Here is a 26,276-nt window from a genome sequence, read left to right as displayed (position 1 = left end):
TGTAGTACTGGCCTCAGTCATAAGTGAGAAAATCCCGTGTGAGAACTGGTGTCATGTCTGGTGCCTCCTATAAAGGAGGAAGTTGAGTTTATTCTATAATAAAATAAAAAAACCCAAAGGGTTTGTTGAGTGAATGAAATCAATGGAGGAAAGTCCCCCACCAGAAAGTGATCAAGAAATGGCAATCCCTATTTCCCAGGTACCAGGAGCTCCACAAGTGTCTGGGTAGTGCCTCCATGGAGTGGCTGCTCCAGAAGGTTTTTGGCTGTGCAGACGAATGTCACCAATCATTTCCCAACCAACGGCCTGTTCTTCACCTGCCCATTTCGTTGTTTGCTCTCTGAGAGCATGCTGCTATTGACTTTCAGAGAGATTCTTGCTCAACCCCTCATGCTGCAGGTTTTCTCTCTCTTGGGATGGTCATAACCTCATAGAGCACTCCCCCTGAGAGGTCTGCGGTGAAGGGTAAGGAGCTGGGTGGTGACCATGGTGTTTTCTGCTCTGGTTAGAGGATTGAGTGGAGTGCGGTGGGGGAGCCAAGTCAGCCTTATAAATTAGATTCACGCTCTAACACTTTCAGACATTACCACTACCATTACCACTATCATCTCTGTCATTATTAAAAACTTGCAACAAATACATTACAGTTTCAAAAACCTTTGCCTTCTCATCTAGGAACCAAAAATTCCAATCAGCACTGCAAACCATTCATGTTTGGAAATTCACCATGAGAATCTTTTTTGCTTGGGCTAAGGCAGGTACCCATATGAAATTACTTTATTACTTATTAACTACATTATTGTGAATTTATCAACTCATTTCATCTGAGAAGTTGGGGGGCAAGCATTAAGGCACTTGGTTGTTTATGCAGGAGAGAAGTGTCTTTGTCAGAATTTAGTTGCAGGTAACAGAATTCAGTCTAGTTATTTTTAACAGAAATGGATTTCATACAAGGACTATGAAGTTTACAAAAACCCTAGAAGAGCTGGAGGAGAAGGCTCTCAGCAGAACTTCCAGGACTCACATTCTGGAACAATACCTCAGAACTGACCCACAGAGGTTGCTGCTGCCATGATCCAGAAGAGAATCACCTCTACAACTGCTGGTTCTCATACATCACCAGGTCTGTCCCAGCCCACACCAATGAAACAGATGCTCTTCTGGGCTTGCCTCTCAGTAGCCATGGTGCTAGGGTCTGGATCCCACCTCTGTTAGATTTTCCACACCTGCTGACTCATGGAAGTAGCAGAGTCTAGCCTCCACCTCGAAGTCTACTTTCGTATTTCCTGAGGGAGTGTCTGCTTGGCTGAAGTTAGGTCTCATATGGAACCTAAGCTTTAGGCCACTCTGGGAAATGACACCACTTAGCTCATCAGCCTCTGTGGAGCCATCCAATGGCCATGAAGGCATTGAGATGGACTAGAGTGAAGAAGCCTGCAGATTCTAGCACAGGTGCACATGGTAGGAGTGATAGGGAGCATTTTTGAGAGGGAAACACAGAAGGGATTGAAAACAATCTTGACTGACCTCACAGCTATAGAGCTGGTCCTGGTTATCAAGGTGAGGCATTTTAGAAATGCCACATCAGGGAGACATTATGGTTTCCTTTGGGTAGGTGGTATTATGATCTGCTTGTAAACTTCTTTGAGTAAATAGCCTCCCTCTCCTCTACCCCTGATGTTTATAGTGGAGGTGGTGATTTGAAAGCTGGCTCCCATAGAAGGAGGGGAAGGAGAGAACTGAGAAGGTGGTAGGCCTCTCCGGCTTGGTAGGTGGGAGGTTTAATAAACAAGGCAACTTACATATGAGGCATGTCTTGGGAAGCTGTAGATCAGTACCCTCCTGCCTTCCAGAATCTTAAACATCTAAATAGACGTCTTAACTGGATTCAGTCACATATACTGTCCAGACGGTCTCAACACTCAAGGGCTACTTCCTTGAAACTGGCTTCCAGGATGGGAATGGTAGGTAGAATGTTCTTTCCAAGAACACGGAGGGAGTGAGGAATCTCTGATTATCTAGGTCCTGTTCACAGGTTAACTGGTGGTCACACCCCCTCGATAGCTCCTTCAGCATGTTTTAGTTCCCTCCTTACCAGAGTAGGAAAGGTGTTCAGACTCACTTGCAACTGAGTGGACTTTCTTCAGGCCAGTGTCTCTGTGGCTTAAAAAACCATCTTCTCACAGTGGCTGAAAAGAGAAGCTGTGGCACTTTTACCTACTAGGTAAATCTCTCTTTCCCTGATGAGGAGACCCCAAATGAAGGTTCAGAGTTGTTCATTTTGGTTGGATCATGGAAACCCCTCCGGCTTTTGGAAGCAGGCAGTCGATAGCGTTATCCTGCCATCTTCTTTTTAACATTCAATCCAGCGAACACTTTAAGCTTTAATAAACATCTTCTCCTTTAATAGTGTTGACTCCAAGCTAATAAGGCAACTAACGAATCAAGTGAAGGTAAATTTCTCATTAACAATTTATTTAACTTTGTTGAAGAGAGCAATTCCAACTTCTGCTAATTGAGTTTGTAACAAAAAGATGGATCCATTTTACTACCACCCTCAGGACCTTCATCAAACTCTGAGAAAGGTAAAGTAACTCTCATTAGCAGACTAAGAGGTAAAATCTAGGATGGAATGGAAGGTACCAGAACACTGTTAAATTCCAAAAACTTCAACACATTATAAAGCACAGACTGGCATTTCACAGTATTTTGAATTTTATTTGCCAGAGGAAGAGCCCTTTGACTTGAAGCTAAAGCCCTGTGTAAGACTTTGAAGATACTGGCTTTAGGATGTGGGTGATGTGTTCAATTTCTCCCCCTTTATTTAAGATCCCTCTGTGGAATGTGGAAAAGCGTGCTGGGTAGACCTATAAGAGGACTTACCCTTTGCAGCTGATCCAAAGCCTTTCCCTCTGGCTCCAGGAGGTTGCTGTAATTTAGGAGTTTTATAACGAAGGGCTGAGCAGGACTGCCTAAAGTGACAGCCCTGCGGGCAGAGGGGCATGTGGTGTGTCTGTGATCGGTCAGTGATTGAATTGGAAGGGATTTAATAATTCTTGAAATTCTCGGCTTTTTCCTGAGACTTTCCTCTGGAAGCCTGATTAAATGAGTATTATTTCTTCTTAAGTGATTTTACAGGTCGTTTATTTTGGATTTATGAGTATCAACACATTTTAAAAGGTATTAGCGAGCTGTACTGCTGGATACTTGTTCTCTAAATCATTAACTTTACTCTGTATCAGCATCAGATAATAAGAAATCTTTCAAATATCACTTTGTTTTTTTCTTCTTATGTATTCATTCAGGCAACAAATATTTTTTAAACACCTTCTGTTGCTAGGTCCTGGAAATACTCCAATGAACAGACAGGCATGGTCTTGCTCTTACTACATTGTAAGAATTAGGAAAAAAAATGTTTAGTAAAGTCCATATTATTGTGAAGTCATGGAGAATGAATCTGAATTTAAATTAGTCATCCCTTCCCATTCAACACTGCATCCAACAAATCAAGTTCTATATGGAGAAGCACAAACAGGATAAGATTCCTCTGTGTTTTTACATATGCTAGTGTGTGTGAACATTTAAAGTAGGAAGAGGAGGTGAATTGGGGAAAAAAACTATCCTTTTTCCTCTGTGGTCTTTCCCCAAGGTAGAGTTTCCATAGAATTCGAAATTGGCCAATCGTTCTAAGTCTGTAGCTTCAAAAAAGAAAATGTTTGGGAGGCACATCTCAAGTTTTGCACCTGCCCATAAAACCTGCTCTTTGTCTGTGTCCCGTTCATAGGGCTTGGGTGTCCGGTGTTGGGCACAAGGTAAAGGGAGTGTGAGTAAGTGAATCATTTGAATCATGTTGGTGAAGAGGATGGAAAGGCTCAAACCAGATAAATGGAATGATCTGGAAGCAGGAGAGGCAAGGCAAACAATAGCAGAAAGGCTAGTCATGAAGTCAGGAACAAGGTGGATTTGGGTGAGGATTCAGAATGGGGATCACAGGAAATGTTGGGTCTGGGGGGCATTGGTTCTCTGTATTGATCTGAAGCCATGTGAAGAGTCAGGGGTGGAGCCTTGAGCCAGCATGAAAGTTCCTGTTGGGTTTCAGTACTTGGAGCCCCCAGGAGTGGCCAGCTGTGCAGCAGTTGCAAGACTCCCTGAGAATTGCCTGTTCTTTTCACCCTTGGCTTAGGAGAAACCTGGTGATGAAGGATGTGGCAGCAGAGTCAGGGATGCCACCATTTTCTCAGAAGAAAACAGCAGTTAACCCAAAACAGAGGAAAATTCAGCCATGTTCACGAAGCTTGAGATTTGACAAAGTACTTTACCACCCATCTCATTGGCCCTCCAATGGCCCAGCTGTAGGTGGGCAGCTAGAGGGAGGGTGGTCTTCCCGTTTGGACAGATGATGAAATGGAATCCAGAAAGAGCAAGTGGGTTTAAGGTCACAGAACTATGTCAGGTTAAACTTAAAGTCTCAGCCTGAATCTCCTCATTCCAGCTGCAACTCTCTTTTCAGAAATTTAGAGAATATTCAAATGATATGGAAAAATAAGTAAATGATAAAACAGAGCATTGCAGACATATTGACTCTTTGAAACATAAGTGTGAGATTATAGCCAAGTATCTGTGATTCCTTTAGAAGCTTTGGCAATTCCCCCTGGCTGTCTCCTTTTCCACCATTTCAGCCCTGGTTGACACTGGTGGAAATGTGTCTCTGAGCATTTACTGCACCCTCTTTCAACAACATCCAGACTCAGTATTCCGTATGTGGCTATAGTCCTCATGGTAGTTAAGATCCAGGAGTACCAGGAAACATTTTATTGAGTAAGATTCCACCCATTGGCTTACTCGGTTCCTAAACTATCTTTCAGAAGTAAATCAGAAGGTTTTACCAGTCTATTTGTTTGCTTGAGTCAGGAAATCTGAGGGAAATGAATCTAATTCACTCTTCACATTTCTAATTAAAACTCCTTACATTTCAAACTTTCTGACAGAAAAAAAAAAAAAAAAAACAAACACCAGAAACATTGTGTGGAATGCAGCTCTAAGAAGACACAATCCATGTGTGATTGCTTGAGCAGGAAGGGTTAAACGAGGCAACAACAAAAAAGCCGCTTGTTTTTGCTTGCTTAAAAAAAAAAAAAACTCAAACCATCTCCAAATGTAGCTTAATCCATTTTCAGACTCTATACATTATGCATCAAGATTTTGTACAAAAGGAATTTGAGAGGAGTGTTTGCGTGAAACCACTCCAGTGGATTCAATTTGCAGTTTAGCATATTAGACTCAAAAAGTTTACAAGACATTCTGAGCACCCTGCCTTCTGCCCTTATGGACCAGGAGGTTGCTACTTCAGGTAAATAACTTTTTAAGAATGAATAGGTTCCATCAGGTGTCCTCAAAACAATTAAGAAAGGATTTGGTCTCCCTTCCCCTTAGCTCAGCAATGATGACAAAAGCTCAAAGAAGAGAAAGCATGATTGAAAAGGTTTCAGGGGTTCTGCAGATCCTGAGGTTCTTTCAGGCAAAGCCACTTGGCCCAAGGTAGAAAAGCTAGTTGTGAGAAGACACTCCCCCCGTAAGGAGCTCACACAGGTAGCTCCGTAATAGCTGCCAACCTTACTCACCTTCAGTTCAAAGCTGAGTTGCCACTGTGGTTAAACATGTGGATGGAAAGCTCAGAATCGATCATCCAGATGTCTTCACCTAGTGGATGTCACATGTCATTGAGACCACATCTGGATACTTGGAGGACCAGCTGTATTTTTATTTCCTTTTAAGTAATGAATTGTTGGGGTCTTGGAAACATAGTATTCCTTTCTTCTTACCCAGAGAACATGTACCACTGGGGAAATACGCTTTATGGTGGCCATCAGGCAAGAGTCTGGAGAACCCCCCAAACAACCCATTTCTGGGTTGTTGATGATGGGAGGTCCTAAGCTGACAGGTGAAATCTGACCCTGGCATCGTTACTGTTACAAACTAGGGACTGTCTAAACAATCTAAAGAGCATTGAAAGTTTATAGTAACTTTATTAATTTATTATTTTTTTCAGTATTGAAAAGTTCCCAGTGGCATGGCTGGTTGCCTGGGCTACAGTGTTGTGCTGACAGCTCCAGTCCTTTTCCTGGCAGCTGAAGACCCAAAGACAGTGACCAATGAGAGGGTGGCATTCTCCTCTGAACTTTTCATTAGGCTGGTGATTCATCTTGAGACCCACATTTTATGAAGGCTGTGAATTCCATGCAATGTAGCTGTTGAGGTGTCTACATTCAAATTGGATTCCATTAAGTTTATGGCGTGATTAAATGTCTGAATCATAAGGAGTCAGGGTTGAATTTATGTGCCTTCTGAAAGCACTTTTGAAGACTGGCAGCTTCGATGAGTGTAATTTGATGCATGGAATCAGAAGAACAAACCTAAAGAGACATCAACTCAAATATAACAAGGATCTGAGGATTGAGGTGAGTGCTGCTCTTGCATATATGTAGTGGGGCTGTTATCCAGCATGCATTTTTTTTTCCCCTTCAGAGTATCCAATTTGGGGCATAAGAAGGGACTGGGTGGTCTGCCATTGCAGTGATTTTCAAACTTAAAAGTCCCTAACCAAAAAAAAAAAAAAAAAAAAAAAAGTCCCTAACCATTAATTGAGGTGCTTGTTAAAAATGCCAATTTCCAGGTCCTGTCTTCTGATTCTGAAGGGATGGAGTGGGGTGCAGGAATTTTAGGCCTCACTAGGAGAAACACTGACTTAATAATTATCTTACATTTGGACAAGTGATATGCGTCTTCCATAGCCTGGCTCACAACTAGTGGTAAGAGAGCAAGATCCAGAACCAGATCTCTGTACGGTTTGCTCAGTTATCTTTCATCGTCCACTTAGTTCTTGCTCATCCACACTCATATATATGATGTAGAAATAGATGGATGTGAAAGCTACACGTGCCATGTTAGAAAAGTAGAGAACAACATGAGGTGGCAGAGAGAGTGAGTGAACGGCATATTGCAAGTTATCAAAACTGAATTCCAACATCTCATTAAAATTTTTGAAATATTCCTTAACACATCAGGGTTAAATGGGAGTTGGATAATACTTCACATATTTGAGTCAATTTTAGGCAATTAAATGGCACATGAAATACTTTCATTTCTGCATTTCCCTTTATGGATTTCTTTGACTCTAAATACATCAAATATATAGCATTTAGAAATTCTAGAACTGATGTTGTTAAACCCTTTTTTATATTCTGACAATTTGCATTTATTCTTTAATTCTCTAATTTGTGAATTGGTTCAGATCTTTAGCAAATTTTCTGAGTTGTTAGCACTCTTTGTATTGATTTTATAGAGCTGTTTATATATTAAAGTTGTTAACTCCATATCTATCATACACCTTGCTGAAAGTATTTTTCTTTTTTCTTTTTATTTATTTTTTTTCTCTTTCTTTTTACTTATGGTGAAATTTCTTTTGTACAGAGCAGTTCAAAATTTTTTCTGTAGTTAAAATGATCCTTTTTGCCTGTTCTCTGTGACATTGTTTCATTGTTTTTATTTGTTAGAGCCTTCCCCATAACAAGATTAGGAAAAGAATCACTTATATTTTCTTCTAGCTATTCTTTAGTCTTAACATTTGCATTCATGTTTAATGCTTTAACCTGTTGATATACTTCGTAAGATGCAACATACAAGAAAACGAATATGTAACAAATATTTTCCCTCAATTTATTGTCTCAGCATCATTTCCTGTAGATTTCCTTATTTTCCCATCAGGCTGTGAAAATAGAATTATTTTTATCCCCATTTTAGAGATGAGTGAACTGAGGCTTAGGCAGCTGATGCTGCTTTTATCTACAGGAGCAGATCTAAGAACGTATCTCAAGTCTGAGTGACTAAATTCATACCCTTGGCCACCCAAGTGAATTTCATTGTAAAACAAATTCTTAATTTGGAGGCTACTTTTTCACTAATATCATACTTGAAAATATTTTAGCTTTGTCAGGTTTCTAAATTAGAAAGCCCTTGCCCTTTTTTATTCTTTCAGCATTCATATTGATCGCAGACTAGCATTCGCAATTATAGACGCTGAGATTTTCCGTGAAATTACACTTAAAAAGATGTCTCTATTATATTTAACCATTACATCTAGCAAAACCCTGTAGGAGAGTTTTATATTTTTCTTCAGCCAGGTCCTTTACATTTCCTATTTTCACCTTAAGTATTTGGTATGTGTGTTACTACCGTAAGAGATTTTTTTCCATTATATTTTGGAATCATTATTAATCTATAGAAAATCTATTTTTAATATTTATTTTTAGCCAGTTATATTTTTAGAATAGTTCTTCTTATGGGTTTTCAGTGTAGATAGTCTTGCATTCTAAAAACAATAATGGTTTTAGCTTTGTGTTAATTATGTTTTTAATTTCTCTATGGTGTCTTACTGTAGTGCCAAGAAAAGCTCTTACCAATGGTGAAAACAGCCATCCAGCCAGCATGTCTGCTTGCTCTCTGCTCTCTCTTCTACAAAACACTCATGAAGTACCTCCTCTGACAGGCACTGTGCTAGACGTTGGAGACAGAGCACGGTCCCTGCCCTCCTAGAGCTATAGTTTGGATAGGGAGACAGATATTAGACAGATATTCACATAAGTACTTCATTGTATACTACCCTTGTCTCATTCTTAGCTGAAATGGGAATACATCTGGTCTTTCAATTTTAAGCCAATTCTTTAACATGCTGTGTTTCTTTAAGACTAGTTTCTAGGTTTTCTTTTGTTTTGTTTTTTTTAAAACCAGGGATTTTTAGGAAAAGGCTTTCCAAAATCACCTTCTTTTACCTACTGTCAGTCATTTTATAAACAATAGACCCGAGGCACAGTGGGGTAATGTGACATGGCTGCCATCAGTCAGTTCTTTCTAACAGAATCCTCTGTGGAATCCAGCTCTAGAAGCCATCTCAGTACTACAGGGGCAATGTGTCCACTTACCCAATGCCATGGGCTTACTAATGTGAAGACTGGGAGCTTTTTTAGAATAGTAGTCATTTTGGGCAGCTCTCTGCGCTTGCCCTGGGCTAAACGGTACCTGCTGACTTCTAATGGTTGCTGCTCTAGAGACGCCAGGAAAATACCGGAGCTCCCAGGGGATTGGCCCAGAGGCGGGCACAAGGGTAGTGATGGTGCAGGCCAGGGGATAGCTTAAACCTATTAGAAGCAGTGCTTATTTCTTAGTCAAAAAATAGTTAACATAAAATGTATGGAAAACACAGCAAACAATTTTAGAATCACCTGTAATCTTACCACCACAAGATAACCCCCATTTTGTTTAAATGCTTTTTCTTGGCCTATCAAATTTTCTCCACAGCACACATAGCATGTTAAGTGATAGACTTTTCCTTATTTTTTTTCCATTCAATATTACATCGTAAACAATTTCCCAAGTCTGTAATTGCCTCATCTTTTTGTTTGTTCTACTACCTCAGTTTAGCCCTGACACATGAGTTTTGCTTTGCAATGCTCTGCTGATTCATTTGGCTATTCATTTTGAAATAGTTCTAACAAATAAAGGAGCCTATGAGGACACCTTGAATAAAGACACTTAACTGAATCTGAAATGGCCACACTTGGTTGAATGAATGATGACCATGTCATCAAAATTTCAGCAGGAAGGAAATGGTAATAATAATTCAATATGAATCCAGCACCTTAAGAGCTGAGAAGGTTTGGTTTCAACAATTTCTAGCTATTTTTCATAGACATGTTGAAATGCAGCTAGCTTCTTCTATGGTAAACATTTAAAAAACCACACCCACCCATAGGGATAATAATCAGCATCAGTAGCATGGTTCTTGAAAAGGAGGAAAGATTTCACTCTCTCTCTCTCTCATCTATCTATTGCTTTCTCTAAAGTTTGAATTGGAGAACACCGAGCATGGTAGGATGTCCTGAAGCATGATGTGCTGTGGAGTAGACATGCAGCTGCCCATCCAGTGGCCACTTTTTTCTCTTCTCTCTGATAGAATCTCAATTTTCTTTTTCCACCTCTGTCTGTGATCTGAGCACGCCTTTTATTTTAACTTGTCAACTATCCAAATCAGAATAAGACTTGAGTAACACATATTAGTTTTTAGAAATAAATATAGTTAATATTGACAGCACCCAGCATATCAATATTCACTCTAATGTAGGCCTTCATGAGGTTCCTGTGGAAGTCTTTAGTAAATAATTTTTAGTGGATTACAGAGTATTTCAGCTCAGAAAATACTTCAACCAATAGGAAAAACTATTAGCAAATTAATAATTTAGAGTCTTGTTTATGCTTTTCTTATTATGTTAGCATAATCCCTAACCATAGACATTTAAAAATTTACAGGTCTTGCTCAAAGTAGAAAGTATTTAAGGTGTGTCCTCTCGTGGGAAATTCCAGAGTGTGCAATTCATCACGTTTGTGAGGCTCAGTCAATTATTTCATAGAATGTCAGCCTAGGAGAGGCCGTGGGCTTATATAAACTAAGAATTAATTACCTTATGTAATAAAACTAAAGCAGATCCCTAGTTAATGAATTTGCTAGTTGTTTTCTCAGTTTATAGACATTGACCCATATGAGACATAATACACATGCACAAACACAGACAGACATAGTCACCGAGTTAATCAGGGTATGCTCAATTGCTGTAGCAGATAGACTCCGGAATGAAGTTGCCCGAAGAAGTGGGAGCTTACTTCTCCCCCATGACAGTCTGGACACATGATTAGGTTGGGAAGTGTCTCCTGCCGTGGGGGCATTTAGGAACCTAGAACCTAGGCAGATAATTGTTCTATTACCTTCAAAATGTCACCTTTCTCACGGTCATCCAGCTGACAGGTGGAAGAGAGAACAAGGAGAAACCTTGTCTGGTCTGCAGCAACACCCTTCAAGAAGCCCCCCATTTCACTCCTGTTCACACCTCACTGCCTGGAGCTTAGTTACATGGTCACACTTGACCACCACGTGACCTGGGACACGCAGCCCTGCCATTCTGGGAGAGTGGATTCCAGTGGCCGGCTTCTGACACACAAGTAGTGTAACAGAACACCAGGCTGGAAAAATCTCTTAGCTGGTGAACCCATCCTCCCCGGTCTCTTCTCCATTCTCCCCATTGCCATCAGTATCATCTTGGCATAGTGCAGATGTGCTTGTCCTTCCCCAACCACCTCCACATCTCTTAAAAACTTTCAGTAACTCTTCATTGTATTTTGGACAAAGACAAAACTCTAACTTGACATACAAGGCTCTGCATAATCCAATGTCCACTTACCTAAGCATTTTCAATTTTGAAAAATACTCCTGCTCACTTTTGAGGCCCTGCCACACACTCTCCTTTTCACAGCTTCTACTTATGTGGTCTCCTTTCTAGACACTTGACACTTGCTGTTTCCTTGGTCTGAAAACTCTTTTCTTTCCTTGTTGCCTCATTAGTGCCTATTGATCCTAAATATGACTCTTCCAGTGGAAACTTCCTTGATTTGCTCAAAATCCTCTAAGTAAGCTCTCATTGCAGGAGTATATCTTTTTTTTATAGCACCCATTACAGCTATGCTTTTATAATTGCTTGTGTGACTGATTAAAATCTACCTCTCTCAATAGACTATATATATTCTATGAGGAGAACAGTTATGTCTATTTTAGCTTATATGTGTTCAGTGTCACTTCTTACCCCAAGAAGATACTTACTAAACATGTGTTGAACATAAGCATGTTTGAATGAATGAATGCAAAATTGTATTTTAGTTTGGCTCCTGCCACAAATTAATTGTGATCACAGTCTTCACTCCTCAGGGCTCAGTTTCTTCATTGTGAAAGGGTTGAATTAGATGATGTTTAAGACCTTCAGCACCATGGTCCTTTGGTCTTACTCTTTGAAAATTGAATCCTGTGGGTCATTACATTTGTCAGTCACTCAGGTACATTTCCTAAACAGATGTAACAAATTTTGAATCTGGCAAGTTAGAGTGAGAACGCTTCTTATTGTTTCATTTTGAATTTCAACACAAACGTTAAGTTTAGCCTAATCCATGAAGTCCAGTAACAACTGAAAAGGATAGAGTTAATGAAAAACAATAGTATTGATTATTATACAGAAAAAGATAAGGAAATAAAAGCCACAAACATTTTGTTGATCATTGTAAGAGTAACTTCTGTATAGGGTCAGAAGATGAGCAACATGTTACTTTTATTCTAGTTGAATTTATTTATTTTTATTATATTTTATTTATTTATTCATGAGAGACAGAGAGAGATAGAGATAGAGAGAGAGAGAAAGACAGAGAGAGAGCGACAGAAGGAGAAGAAGGCAACCCACAGAGAGCCTAGTTTGAGACTCAATCCCAGGACTCTGGAATCACCACCTGAGCCAAAGGCAGATCCTCAACCACTGAACCACCCAGGTGCCCCTATTTTGATTGAATTTAAAACTTGGCTTTCAGAAGGTCATGAATTGACAATGCATTCACATAAAATTTCATTGGTATAAGAACAGGGGTTTCTTCTTCTTTTTTGATTTCAAGATTGACATTCAATAAAAAAGGTAATATCTAGGCTATTTTAATCTTTTTTTGTGTGTGTGACGTAATGGCAGGAAATCTTTTCCATATCCAATTTCAAGTTGTTTGATATTACTTATGTATCATCTACCTAATCTATCACCTATCCTCTCCCTATTTAAAAACAGCACTTTCCATATCATATTTATATTTTAAAAGTCAAGGAATGCTCACTTAGAGAAGTCTTAGTAGGATCTAGGGGAAATTTACTTCATTGAGCATAGCTTGAGAGACTAGGACCATTCTATAAATGGTTGTAAGGTTAGCTGATTGATAGACCACACTAACATGTTATATTGTAGAGTTGGGTATTTAAAAGGAACATGTATACCCTCTGCTTTTATGAGTTATGCATGTTTTTAGAAAGTTTCAAAATCTACCATGGAACTGAGAAGATAAGGTGAGGCCCAGGACTGATGATGTTTGTAGTTTCTCTTAGAAGTGGATTTTATCACTTTGACCTTCTTTATGACCATTTCTTTTGCTGGCTGTCTTCGATTTTTCATGTGTCACTAAGAAGGGGAATGTCTCTACATCAGTGGTGAAATCTGACTAGGGGCATCTTTCCTTCTAACTAATTTTGTTTTGGCTGAGAGTCTTTTAAATTAATAAATGATTTTTTAAAAACAGTTTTAGATATACATAAATCTTTAAAAAAGATTTTATTTATTTATTCATGGGAGACACACACAAAGAGAGGCAGAGACAGAGGGAGAAACAGCCTCCCTGTGGGGAGCCCGATGCTTGACTGATCCCGGGGTCCTGGGATCACGCCCTGAGCTGAAGGCAGAGGCTCAACCACTGAGCCACGCAGGCGTCCCAGATATATATGAAAATTGAGTAGATTAGTACAGAAACTTTCCAGATATTGTTCCCCTCCCTCTGCACAGTTTCTATCATTATTATTGCTGTAATTACTAGTCTTACGTAAGTATGATACATTTGGTATCATATTAGTTCATACAATTAATGAACTAATATTGATATATTTTTTAAAGTCCATATTTGTATTTATTTTTTTTAAATTTTTTATTTATTTATGATAGTCACACACACAGAGAGAAAGAGAGAGGCAGAGACATAGGCAGAGGGAGAAGCAGGCTCCATGCACCGGGAGCCCGACGTGGGATTCCATCCCGGGTCTCCAGGATCACGCCCTGGGCCAAAGGCAGGCGCTAAACCGCTGCGTCACCCAGGGATCCCCCATATTTGTATTTCTTTAGATATCCTCTTTCTGTTGCAGAATTACATCTAGGATTCCATGTTTCATTAGTTGTCATGTGTCCTTAAGTTCCCTTCGACTATAACTTTTTCTCATATTTTCCTTGTTTTTGATGACTTTGATGGTTTTGCGTAGTACTGATCAGATATGTTGTAGAATGCTCTCTTACTGGAATTTGTGTGATGTTTTTCTCATGATTAGCCTAGGGTTATGGGTTCGGGGGAGGAGAGTACTATTTTCATCAACTCTTATCAAGTATATATGCCACCAATATGATTTTTGAATGTTGACATTGATACTGATCATATGGAGGGAATAACACTTGTCAGGTTTCTTAACGGTAAAGTACTCTTTCTATACTGTATTCTTTGGAAAGAAGTCGTTATGCAGAGCCCACATATAATGATGGCCGTTATGCCCCTCCTCTTTTGGAGTAGAGTATCTATATAATTTATTTAGAATTCTTTTGCAAGGGAGATTCGGACCAAGATTCTTTTAATTAGGTGGGCTTATTTGGGTTTCAGGCTATCCCAATAAGCATTTTCTGGCTATAATTATGCATATATTTTAAAGATAAGGCAATATGACCATGGCAACAGGACAGAGTGGGATTAGGAACATGAGGATCTGACATTGCAGACCAGCCAGGTTCGTTGCCAGAAGTGAGACCTGGGTAGACTTGTCTCCCCTGAGAGTTGTTTTGTATGATCAGAGGTTCTACTTGGCAATATCGCTTTACTTGTTATCCTCACTGCCTGGAACAAATGTTCCATGGTGTGGCCCATGGCTGGTTTCTTCCCCTATCCTAGTCTCAGTTCAAACACTACCCCTTCCAAATAGAGTTCTCAGAGCACCCCAGGTAAAGTAGCTCTCCCACATCCCAGAACCTTCTATCTCATGGCTTTGTATTAATCACTAAGCATCATCTATTGTTATCTAAGGTCTTCTTATTTCTTCACTTGACTCCAGCAAGTCAAGGACCTTACCTATCTTATTTTCATCTGTCCTACCTAGAAGGTTCCCTGAATATACTCAAAAGAAGAAACAAACATCAAATGACCCTTGGAGACATCCGCACTGAACATTCTCTGAAGCTAAAAATTAAGTGAAATAACAGAACTCTTTGGCAGTTCTGACCAAGATAAAAGATAAGCCCATCTCCACTGCTGGTACTTCCATGAAAAAGGACAGGATCCTAAAAGCAAAATAGATTTTTAGTATTCTTTCCTTGTTTTGGAATTTGAATTCCAACAAGATGGTATTATTTTGACTTAGATTCCTTTTTGCTTAGGAAACTTAAATTAATAGGTATTTTGGCTGCTACGAAAGAGTACTGACTTCTCTTATTTAACAAATCAATGTCCAGGAAAAAAAAGACTTTGATGTCCAGAAGAGGGACGTCTTCCTGAGGCTCTCTGAAATTTGAGATGTCAGAAGTATTTCTCCTCTACAATTGTTGGGAAAAGGAGCACGTTTATTCTCTAGGGGAACTGAAGCATAATGAAATGCAATCTAAGAACATGCAAACTTATTATCTACCAGGATGGTTGAATGGTTCCAATCAAATGGAGGATAGAAATAGGGGCTTTATATTCGGATTTTGGAAAAATGACTCCACAGCTATATTTAGGCGCAACAGTGCCTGCAAATACCTGAAATTGTGGCAGTCTGTGGCTTGTTCATAACATAATGAATATATTTTCTCTTTGAAACTTAACATGGGGGTGAGGAAAAAGTGCCCCAAATTATTCCTGGAGATGGAAGAAAGCTATCTTATTATGGATGGTAAGAGAAAGATTGCAGCTTGTCTAAGTAATTGATTGCCGTTGGTTTTTAATTGGCTCTTCAGAAGGCTGCCTCTGTGCCAAAGACTGCTTCAAGTAGGTGAACCCTGTGACTTCAAAAAGTCAAAATTGTTCTTTATTTCTCTCACTCGTAGGAATTGCTAAGAAGTGGAGCTTAGCATCATTAGCAGTAGGAATTCTTTTATGAAAATACTATTTTCCTTGTCTTCATGGATAGAAGTCTTAGCACCAGGGAGATGACCTTTTAAAAAATACGAATCTGATGTCAATTGCTATTTAAAACTTACCAACAACTTTCCATTGCTATTAACTTAAAAATGAAATTCTGTAATGGGTTCTATGGGACCCTGCGAGAGCTTTGACTGTGGCTAAATTGTTCAGCCTCTCTTGTGTCCCAGGAACTTTGCACATGCTTCTGTGTCTGAAACTCCTCTTCCTTCACCTTCTTCTGTCTAGTTGATTCTAGGTACCCCTCAGTTCCCAGCCCAAATGTCAAAACTAGTGGGACATGTTGTGACCTCCCAGACTCCTTCGTTCAATATGCTCATAATTCCCCAAAGCTTGTCCTTATCATAGTTGGTATTAACTGCCTCCCCTACTAGATTATTAGGTCAGAGACCATGTCTGTTTGGCTCACTACTAAATGCCCGTACCTAGTAGGTACTCAATGCTATATACTGAAGAATGAATGAATGAATGAATGAATGAGGCTAAGTTATACTTTCCTTTTTTGCATAAATACTTTCTAAATACTTAATACTACTTTTCTAAATACTTAATATGCTAACAATAAAATAAGTGTATTCCTTTATTATAATTACAAAAAGGAAAAGCCAGGTTTTACTTTGTTTCATATTGATAATGAGATAGCTCAATTGAAAATGAAGTGAAGAACGTGAGTTTTGTGATCATACGGGCCTAAGTTCAAAACCTGTTTCGAACACTTACTGGCTGGGTAATCATGGGAAAGTACCTAAAATTTTTCTGTGTTCCAGTTTCCTGGTCTATAAAATAGTTCAGACCTTGGTTTAAAGCTCTGATCCATCAGTTACTAATTGGGCAACTTGGTTCAAGTTAATAATTTCTCTAAGCTTCAAGCTTCATAATACCTCTCTTTCTCTGTCTTAGGGTTACTAGGAGGATTAGCCACACACACACACACACACACACACACTTATAAACATATGAACGTTGTTCAATCTGTGTGTAGTAAGAAAATAAAAGCAAATTAACACGACAATGTGGCACTACGTTCTACTTATCAAAATACCAAAGATAAAAAATTGGCCAATGCATGTTTTTGGTAACAATGTAGAGAGAGATATTCTTATAGACTGTTGAGGTAGGTATACTCATTTCACTGTTGGTAAAATATCTTTGGAAGGCACTAAATTTGACCTAGAAACTTCCCCTCCTAGGAATTCATCTTACAGGTACAATCAATCATACATATTCATAAAAATGGCAATGTAGCATGTGATAGTAAATTACTGGAAGCAGTAAAAAGTTCATCAGTAGGACTAGTTTAAAAAGTTATGGAATTGATAAAATGAAATACTGCATGGTAATTAAAATGTATTGATAGAGAATTACCTCTAAAATATTTGATGAAAAAAAGCAATGTAAACAGGATGCAAATTATATTTTAAAAATGATCGCTCTATAGAAGCATTCAATTGTTTAAATGGCTAGAAAATACTTCAAGAATTTACTGGAAGCCATGGTTGCCTCATGGGGAGAGAAATAAGGGTACGTAGCTTGAGTGAAATTTATTTTTCATTGTCTAAACGTTGTTATCTTTAGCTGAATGTTTACATTCCTTTATCAACTTAAAATCAATTTAAAAGATCTACTGCTCCTATGACTGCTCTTTCTGTTATTATTAGAAGTTAGAATTAGGCTGCCAGAGACCCCTGGGCTGCTCCAACATGAAAGATGTAAGAGAACACAGTGACAAAGTGGTTACCATGGGAGGACACATTTATCTACAGGTGCCAGTGGAGAGACAGAAGGCTGGTAATTCTGCCAAAGAGGCTCATCACACATCTGGGCAGTGGGTATTAGGGAAGGCATTGGCTTTTAGGGTATCCTAGAGGGGAACAAAGACCAAACCTCACAACAAGTGTCCTTTAATATGAATTTATTGGATCCTTAGAACTACCTCGAAAATAAGTATGATCCCCATTTAATAAATGAGCAAACAGAGGTTGCAGAGCTTGTCCAAAGTCATGCAGTAGCCAGTGGTGGGAAGTCAGTCTTTTCCAAAGGCATGCTTTAGGCATGCTTATAGGTATCTGTGTAGTTTTTAGGGATCTTACTGCTACTGTTTATTCAGTTTTAGACTGCTGTCACTCTTGCTCAAAATAAGCACTATATTAAAAATGCAAGTCCACCCTGCGCCAATGATTGCATTTGAAGCCATGCTTGGTGATTTCTAGATGCGCCTTTATTTCCTGTTTGTGGTTCTCTAATTTTACCTCTGTTTTCCCTGGAGAATAGACTACTTGACAGAATCAAGCCTTGTGAGCCCTCCTATTGATCTCCTATGGCCTTCAACATTTTCAATTAGGAAGGACAGGTCAAGGAAGAAACACAGCTCAGCACATCTTCAGGCCTTCCAGACTTGGGACCGAATGAACAATAAACATGGTTTGATCTTAAGGACTACTCTTAATTTGCTGGTCAGTATGGTTAGAAACTTAACCAAATGCTTTCAGATCTGTCTCTACCTCAAATGAATATTCTGGGCAACCTCTTTGATACTGGTTTAGCCCAAAGTTAGAGCACAGAACATGTTTGAGCAAGTGCCACCCAGATGCAAGTACCTCTGGTTCCAGTATAAACTGGAAACTTCTTGAAGGAACTCTCTCTTCCTAGTAACGCTCTCCATTCTCAAATACTCTGAAGTCTAAGAAATTTGGAAAGGACCTCGCCAGTAATTAATTTATCCAACCTGAAACAATCAGTTGGCAAATGGATATTTTTCTTCTAAAATCATAGTTTAATAAAGGTATTTAAAGGCTTGAGATGTTTTCAATCATTCTATTGCGATATAATGGTTAATTTTAAGAACTCTGTGAGTTTGATTTGTATTTAAGATTTTTACAATCTATATATAGGTTGGTCTTTAATAACCATTTATACATTGCTTCTTTTTATATAGGTCATGTATTCTCCTGGGAGAATAACAAGATTAGAAATAACAAATACAGTACAGAATAAATTAAAGTGCTTCAAACTGCATTATATAATTTCAGAAAATTGGTTTCACACTGAAACGTTTAAATAAGAAAACCAAATGATTTAAGGGGGAAAAAAACCCCATAGTATATGCATTTTAATTGCTATTGTTTAGCAAGTTTTATCCTTGGCAGTGTGGTATCTGTTCACAGGGCTAGAGTAATGTGGCAGCTCACTGGGTCAATATGGATAAAATTATTATTTTTTTTTCCTTATTTAAAAAAGTTGGCTTCATTCTCCCTGAAGAAGAATAGCATTTATTAGTCAAAGCGTCAAAGGAGTATCGTAAAAGTAATTGTATTTTTATATATAATTCTCCAAACTCTTGTATACAAAATGTTCTTATTACACTTTGTGCCATAAATTCAGAGGGTGTTATGGGACAGGAGATAGCAAAATGGGGGCCAATACTTTTCTAATTACTTAGGATAATAAAAAGGAGGGCTTGGTTTTTCTCTCCCAGTGAAATGAAGGAGATCTGGGGCTCTTAGAGAGTCTCCTTGGCCGGCTGGTTGTGTTTGTTTCTGTGAAGTTTAGCATCACTCTCCTGGTACTGAGTCCTCAGGCCTTTTTCAATTTTTCTATTCGTGCATTAAAGGCCTCTTCCTGTATTTGCAGCTTTTCGTTTATCTCGGTCTGTGAAGACAATCATAAAAAAGTGGTTATGATGGAGCTATCTTTTGCTGCACATTGTCTTTGTGGTTTTGACATACTATAGTGCCTAAAGACAGACATTATCCCTCACACACCTTCCTGTTTTGCAGACGGAGCCGTGTTTCAGCCTGTAGTGATGTGATAACACTTTATCATATTTCTCTGCACATTCCCGATGTATAGCATGGCTGCTATGAACAGGAAGTGGTATTTGGACAGCCATTTTTCACATAGCCTTGTGTCGGAAGATAGGATAATTTATCTGCATTCTCAGACAGACTTTACCAATAAGCACCGAATCAGAATAACTGCTCTGGGCTCAGTTAGTGCGGTGTTGGGGGTCTCCCCACCCCTTTGCAATGATGTTTTTGTCTCCTGTGTAATATGTTCTAAATGGGATCTCAGAAAGCTTCTGTTGTGAAACCACAACACAAATAATCTCACAATTAGAACAACTCTCATAATTAAGAATATTCATCATACATTATCACTCTTGGAATTATGCCACTTTGTGGTATAGTTTTGGTAGAAATAAGTACGTGATTGCTGACAGGTTTTAGCATTTGCTGCAGCTGTGATAGCATTTAGCCTCTGGCAGTGATATTCTGTGGGCTGACACTGCTACCTGCACAATTCCAGAAATCCTGCCACATTATCTGAACATTAGTAGTCTGGAAATATCCTCCCTTTTTCATGATGGATAATAAAATTATGTATTAAGAAGCCAGCGATGAGTGATGTGGCAAAACCAGTGTTTGGTTTAGGTGATTTAAAAAGATTTGTTTAGGTGATTTTGTTTAGGGATTTACGAGCATGTGAGTAGTTTATACACAGAAGTATTAATAAGCAATTCAAAGTTCAGAATGTTAGTGCCTATAACATAATTTGATGTCTTCGGGGTAACTGTATTTTGAGAAACTTCTATTATTTCAATTTATACAGAATAAATTTTAAAAATCAAATACTGTTTTGGGCTACATATAAATTTTCATTCTTATTTATTTATTTATGAGTGTAACTGTAACAGATAGTTTTGAAATGTATACCCTGGCTCCTTATGTGATGAGATTTTGTTCACCTTCAAGGTAAGAATCAGTATTTCTGAAAGGATCGCACTGGTGTCAACAATTCTGCATCCTTATGTGACTCTCCATTTTTTTCTTGGGGGGGGGTTTCAATTTTTTGATGTTGTTGTTTTTTAAAGAATTATTTATTTATTTTAGGGCAAGAGAATGAAAGAGTGCATGCATGAGTAGGGGGAGGAGTAGGACAGAGGGAGAGGGAGAAAAATCTCAAGCAGACTCCCTGCTGAGCACAGAGCCTTGCCCGGGGTTCCATCTCATGACCCTGCGATCATGACCTCAGCTGAAATCAAGAGTCTGATGTAAGCTTAGCCCATTGAGTCACCCAGGTGCTCCTGGCTCAAGTTTTATCAAGCCCATCAGTTCTGGCCTCTAGTTTCTCATTTTTTCCCCTTTTTCCTTTCTTGATGGTTGGGTGGAGGAGGCAAGGAAGAATGAACACGGTCCTCCAGGTTACAAAGGAACTCTGTCATTTTTTAGGAATCACTAATCCCCTTGGTCTTGGTTTTCGTAGAGTTGGAAAGAGCACTGATCTGGGATCTGGAGACCTAGGGATTAATTTTGTTATGTAGCCTTGGACAAGTCACTTAACCACCTTGGGTATTAGTTCTTATCTGAAAAATTAAATAGCTAAAAATTAAGCATATTAACATTAGATGCTAACTTCTAAATTCATAATACCAACTCTTATTTTGTGATATATTCACCAGTGTTATATTTCAGTAGTATTACTTTGTGAATTATTTTTAAAAAATGTTACCCTTGCTTCCATCTGACATGCAACCAGATAGGAATTGAAATAGTTTGAAGAAATAATCTTGTCAGGATGAGCACTGGTTGTTATATGTTGGCAAATCAAACTTCAATTTAAAAACAAGAAAAAAAAGAATCTTTTCACAATTCTAAAGGACAGAGAAGCACCACTCTAAACAGTTAACTCTTGACTCAATTAATGTGTTCTATGCCCACTAATACTTTCATTTCTTTCAACTAAGGACACAAGTACTATTACCTATCAGCTTCTGTTTCACTGTGTCATCAGTGTTTTCACCTTAACCTGGAGACCTTTCTTATTTCATTGACACAAAATTCATTGACACAGGTGTGGGCTTTGGGGAGATGGTTCTGAGGGTAAGGTGCAGCACAGTGTGGTGACAGAGGGGAGCTACATTTCAGCTCTCTAGACTATGGTGATCAGTACTTCAGCTCAGGCACAAGCAGCAGAGCCTGGATGCAAACTCCAGGTCTGGTCAAGAACAAGGTTGTAATTAGTCTACCATGTCTCCGTGTTATTTCTCAGAACATTGCTGAGCATATAAGCTATCCCACGACCACTAGCATAGGGAAAGTTTCTACTGCCTTTAAGGGAAGAGTGGAAAACCCATGACCTGGGCTCACTAGCCTTTCACTGACCGCTACCTTGAGGTGATCTCCCTCTCAGCTTTTCTAACCTGGAAATTCAAGTTGACCTAGAAATACCTATGGTCCCAAGATGGCAAACTTCCCTCAAGGTTTTTATGTTACATTACCCTGTTGCTTGGACAGGGCCAACAGCCAACATTTAATGTAAGAATTTAGTGTTAGTATTCATATTTCTCTGAAACGTAATTCTTTAAATATATTAAAGTTTGCTCCATTGGGTATAATTTTTATTATACAACTCAGAGCCAGAATAATTTCATTTTGAATGTATCCGTAAAATTAAAATACCTAAACTATATAAGCTTAAAATGTTTGCTCTATTCAGTATAATTTTAATTAACATCTCAGAGCCAAGATAACTTCATTCTTAATAAATCTCTAGAACTATAAAGTGAGTCAATGGGAAAATAAGTGGATTAACATAAAAAACTTAAAGATTCACACTCAAGATTCTCTGAAATTTCTGAATTATAGAAAGTGAAAAATGCCTGAAACTACACTGGAGAAGGAGTTCTAAAAAACAAAACAAAACAAACAGACAAACAAACAAAAAACCAAAAACCACACACACACACACACACACACACACACACACACACACACACAACTGTATTCAAAACATGAATTCTCTAACTACTTTTCCTCCCAAAATTGTAAAACAGCATGGCTCTTAAATAAAGGAGACATGAAAACTATTGGGAAATTGAAAACATCTTACAAATACTAATTCATTAAATGTTCCTACAGCAAGTCAGTGTGTTCATACCCTGACCATGGACATGCGGCTATCTTTGAACAGGGATGCTGCAGTTTTAGGAGCCAGCAGTATTGTAAGGCAGGGTTTAGAAGGGCGAAAATAACGTACCTCTCTAAAACAGGGGGAAAACTCTAGGTAAGCAGTGAGGAATTAAACTTGGAACTCGACCAAGACCCAAGGGTAAACACTGAAATAGTGCCACACCACCAGAGTATTAAAGTCCAAAGTGGTCTGGTCGTGATATTAGAGGTTGTGTGGTTTTTGTGGATCACACTGGGATTAGAACTAGAATCCAGGTCATAGCTCCTATTCAGGGCCTTTCAACAGTTTCTGACCCTGGCAATGCTGGATAAATGATTTAGTCTTTCCGTGTCTATCATTTTTCAATATATTTATCAGTGAAGTGCCTGGCTCATTCTTATATAGTTTACCAGGGTTGTTGAGAGAAAATACATAAAAGGGTTTGCTGTATCTTGAAACATTGCATAAATCCACATCATCAAGCCACTTTATTGAAAAATTGGCAGTAATTTGGCCCAGACTAATGTCCATGAATCCATTTAAAATGGAAACGACTGTGGCACCTAAAGGATCTGCATCCCCCACCTCTGGTCCAAGTCCTTTCTATGCCTAATTGCATTTAGATGAACCAGCTAATGAACTTCCAGGCCCAGCAAGGTTGGCTTCATGCCAAAGGGACAATAACACACATACACAGCAATCATATTCTTTCTGTTATAGAGTAGTGGTATAAATGTTGCAAACTCTAACAGTAAAAAAAAAAAATTCAATGAATAGTTAAAAATATACTGCTCACTACATGGAACATGGCTTTGGTAAAGATGTTTTCAATTTTGGGAGCCTGCAAACAATTCTATTACTGTCTAGTAGTTCCTCAGCAATAATTTCAGAGCTGCAGGATGGCAAAGGAGCCCAGGGCCATGATTATACATAAACTATATTTAGATGAAATGTTATCAAATCTAAAAAGGAGATATGTTCTGAACTCAGTTTAATTCAACTGCACTCTGCCCTTCTACACAGTAACCAGTTATTACATTCATGGGATTGTTAACAATAAAGCTTTGTGTAAAACGTGTTCTACCACTATTTCTGGTAAACACTAAACACCCCTTATTAAGCTGAGGACTTTGGCTGATTCTATGGGTATCAAATCATTAAATGTTCATGTAAATAGAGCATTAATGTTTGATGATTAGACAAGTAACAAGGTGTGCTCATGCCAAGCTAATCTTTTGCTCTTTCTAAATTAGTTGTTAATACAGTGTGCTTTTTATATATAGTCTCATGTTCAGATAACAATTAAATCTTTTCCTGAGACATATTAATATTTTAAACATGTAGTATGTTGTTCTGTTGATTCATAGTCATTTCTAGAAGAAATCATAAATCTTCTTAAAATATGCAATTCACTTGTTTAATCATTTTGCCTGGAAAATGATGCAAGTCTTTGTGTTGAGGTAGAAATGAGTTTTGGTTTTGTTTTGTTTTGTTTTGACAGGGAAAAAACATTAAACATAAAATTAAGCTGACTGATCCATCACTGGCCATTGCTACTAGGATGGCTGTCCCACCACCATATCCATGCAGCTTTTGATGTAAATTGCTTAGTTATTAGTAATATGTAAAAAAGAACAAACTATCTGAGAGGGAGTTCAAGGATTTGAAAGCCTCTCTTTAGAAATTTGGTGAGAAGACTTACCTAAGAATTACAATTGATCTTCTGTGTTTACTGTTAGAAATGTATTCCATTTACTCTTGCATGTGCAATGTTTACAGTATAACTGGCATGAAGTTTTAACCATGTTATTTTTGGAGTTTCGTTGATGGATGATTTTGTAAACTGACAACACATACCACAGTAGGTGATGTTGGCGAATCTGTTTTGTAATCTTATTGAGTCTCAGATGACTCAACTGAGAATTATGGGGAGGTGTTAAATTGAAGTCCTCCATCATAAGCATCACTGGTGCTAGCAGAGTGTGGGTAGTGTTTACAGGCATTAAGCTTGAGGTTGGCTAATTAACCAGCAATAATAAACTAAGTGAGCACACTATCAAGGCCAAGTACCTGAATGCCGATTAAAATATCATCTGTGACTTGATCCAGTACTGATTTTATATCTTCGATGGTGAAACCCACTAAAGGATCCACATCGGAGGTGTTGGCTTCTGACTGGGATTCCTCAAGGACTTGTTTTTGATCCAATCTCTGGAATATTAAAAGACAACAGCACTCAAGTGATTTCTGGAACATTCAGCGATTTATATGTAATCTCAAACTTCTGTTGGGTGCTTTTGTACCAGGAATGATGTCGATCTGGGAGAAGGTTTTGATTTGATGTTATCCTGCATTATTGTTATTCATGAGCATCAGGACAGATCCAGCCATGGTGCTGTGAATCAGTGCTCACTTGGAGGGAAGTGGAGACTGGGGAGGTCCGAGTGGAAGAGATTAAATTTGCTGAGCCATCCTTAGCTGGCCCACCAGTGCATCAACCCTAAAAGAGATATCTATATTGATCTGGGAAAAATCAGAGGGAAAGAAAATGGAAGAATATTTGGTTTCTTTCCTCCTGCTTGTAGAGAATACAATGCTGAGACAAGGTGAGTTAAGAGACAGAAGGAAACCTACCTTCATTTCTGTATCCAATATTGGGGGTGGCTCTATGAATGTTGAATATAGATCAAACGAGATTCCTTCTTCTAGAGGATCTGGGAAGAGGCCACCTGAAGGCTTGACAACCTCTATCACTTGCTGAAGGGGGAGAAAAGAGCTGTATCATGACAAACCCTGTGGTGACTAACCACAATTTTGGCCAATTCATTCATTTCTGTCTAAATATTGTAATGAGCACATACCATATAATACATAGCACATATTATATAACATATATCACATAACCAATTATCAATTACATTAATTAAATTATATGATAATATATAATTATATGTAATTAATGTAACTACATACATAATTTTTATATAGGTATGCATATATATCTACATAGTGCCAAGCCTATAATCTTTTAAGAGCTATCTCCTCTGAATTCTTGACACCACTGCTCTCTTAGTTCTCTATTGCTTTTTGATCTCTGTATTTCTGTATCTGATAGTTAGCATTTTATTCTTCCCACTGTATTATTCTCTTTCTATACTATGTGGCTTAGGACTTCATTTTATACTGCCTTGATCTTTAATTGTTTTATGTATCAGTGTTCCCTTCCTGTTGCCTACAAGATCTCCGTAGGTAGAGACTGTACTTTAGATCCTCTGTACACCTTCTCCAGTTCTGGTAGAGGTTGGGCGCTTGAAACATTCACCAACCGCCTAATGATGATCGATGTTACTCAGCAAAGTGTGGCCGTTCTTGGGTGCAGTGACAAAACGGCCACCGGGAACTTGGTGATGAGGACAATAAATACGTTGAAGGTTAATGTATAAAGCCAGTATGCTGTGAATCAGAGAGATTTGCAAAATCAACCAAAAACAGAGGGCAAG

The 26,276-nt window shown here is 38.5% G+C and overlaps 1 protein-coding gene and 1 long non-coding RNA gene across 5 annotated transcripts in view; one reads left to right on the top strand and one right to left on the bottom strand.

The window, feature by feature from the left end:
- Positions 1 to 2,050: 2,050 nt before the first annotated feature.
- Positions 2,051 to 26,276, top strand: part of LOC140631884 (uncharacterized) — a 40,934-nt gene continuing 16,708 nt past the window's right edge. For both annotated transcript variants that reach the window (XR_012029406.1, XR_012029405.1), the window contains exons 1-2: positions 2,051 to 2,585; positions 6,050 to 6,458. This is a non-coding gene — a long non-coding RNA (uncharacterized lncRNA). The remainder of the gene's footprint in view (positions 2,586 to 6,049; positions 6,459 to 26,276) is intronic.
- The window catches only part of CABCOCO1 (ciliary associated calcium binding coiled-coil 1), a 117,537-nt gene continuing 108,984 nt past the window's right edge, over positions 17,724 to 26,276 (bottom strand). For all 3 annotated transcript variants that reach the window (XM_072823211.1, XM_072823212.1, XM_072823213.1), the window contains 3 exons: positions 25,411 to 25,533; positions 24,847 to 24,987; positions 17,724 to 19,476 (listed from right to left, as the gene is read on the bottom strand). In XM_072823211.1, coding sequence (XP_072679312.1) covers positions 19,402 to 19,476; positions 24,847 to 24,987; positions 25,411 to 25,533 — 339 coding nt within the window. In that variant the 3' untranslated portion in view covers positions 17,724 to 19,401. The remainder of the gene's footprint in view (positions 19,477 to 24,846; positions 24,988 to 25,410; positions 25,534 to 26,276) is intronic.

Source organism: Canis lupus, chromosome 4 (genome assembly GCF_048164855.1).
Source record: "Canis lupus baileyi chromosome 4, mCanLup2.hap1, whole genome shotgun sequence".
Lineage (NCBI taxonomy): Eukaryota > Metazoa > Chordata > Mammalia > Carnivora > Canidae > Canis > Canis lupus.
This window is presented reverse-complemented; position numbering and strand designations above follow the sequence as displayed.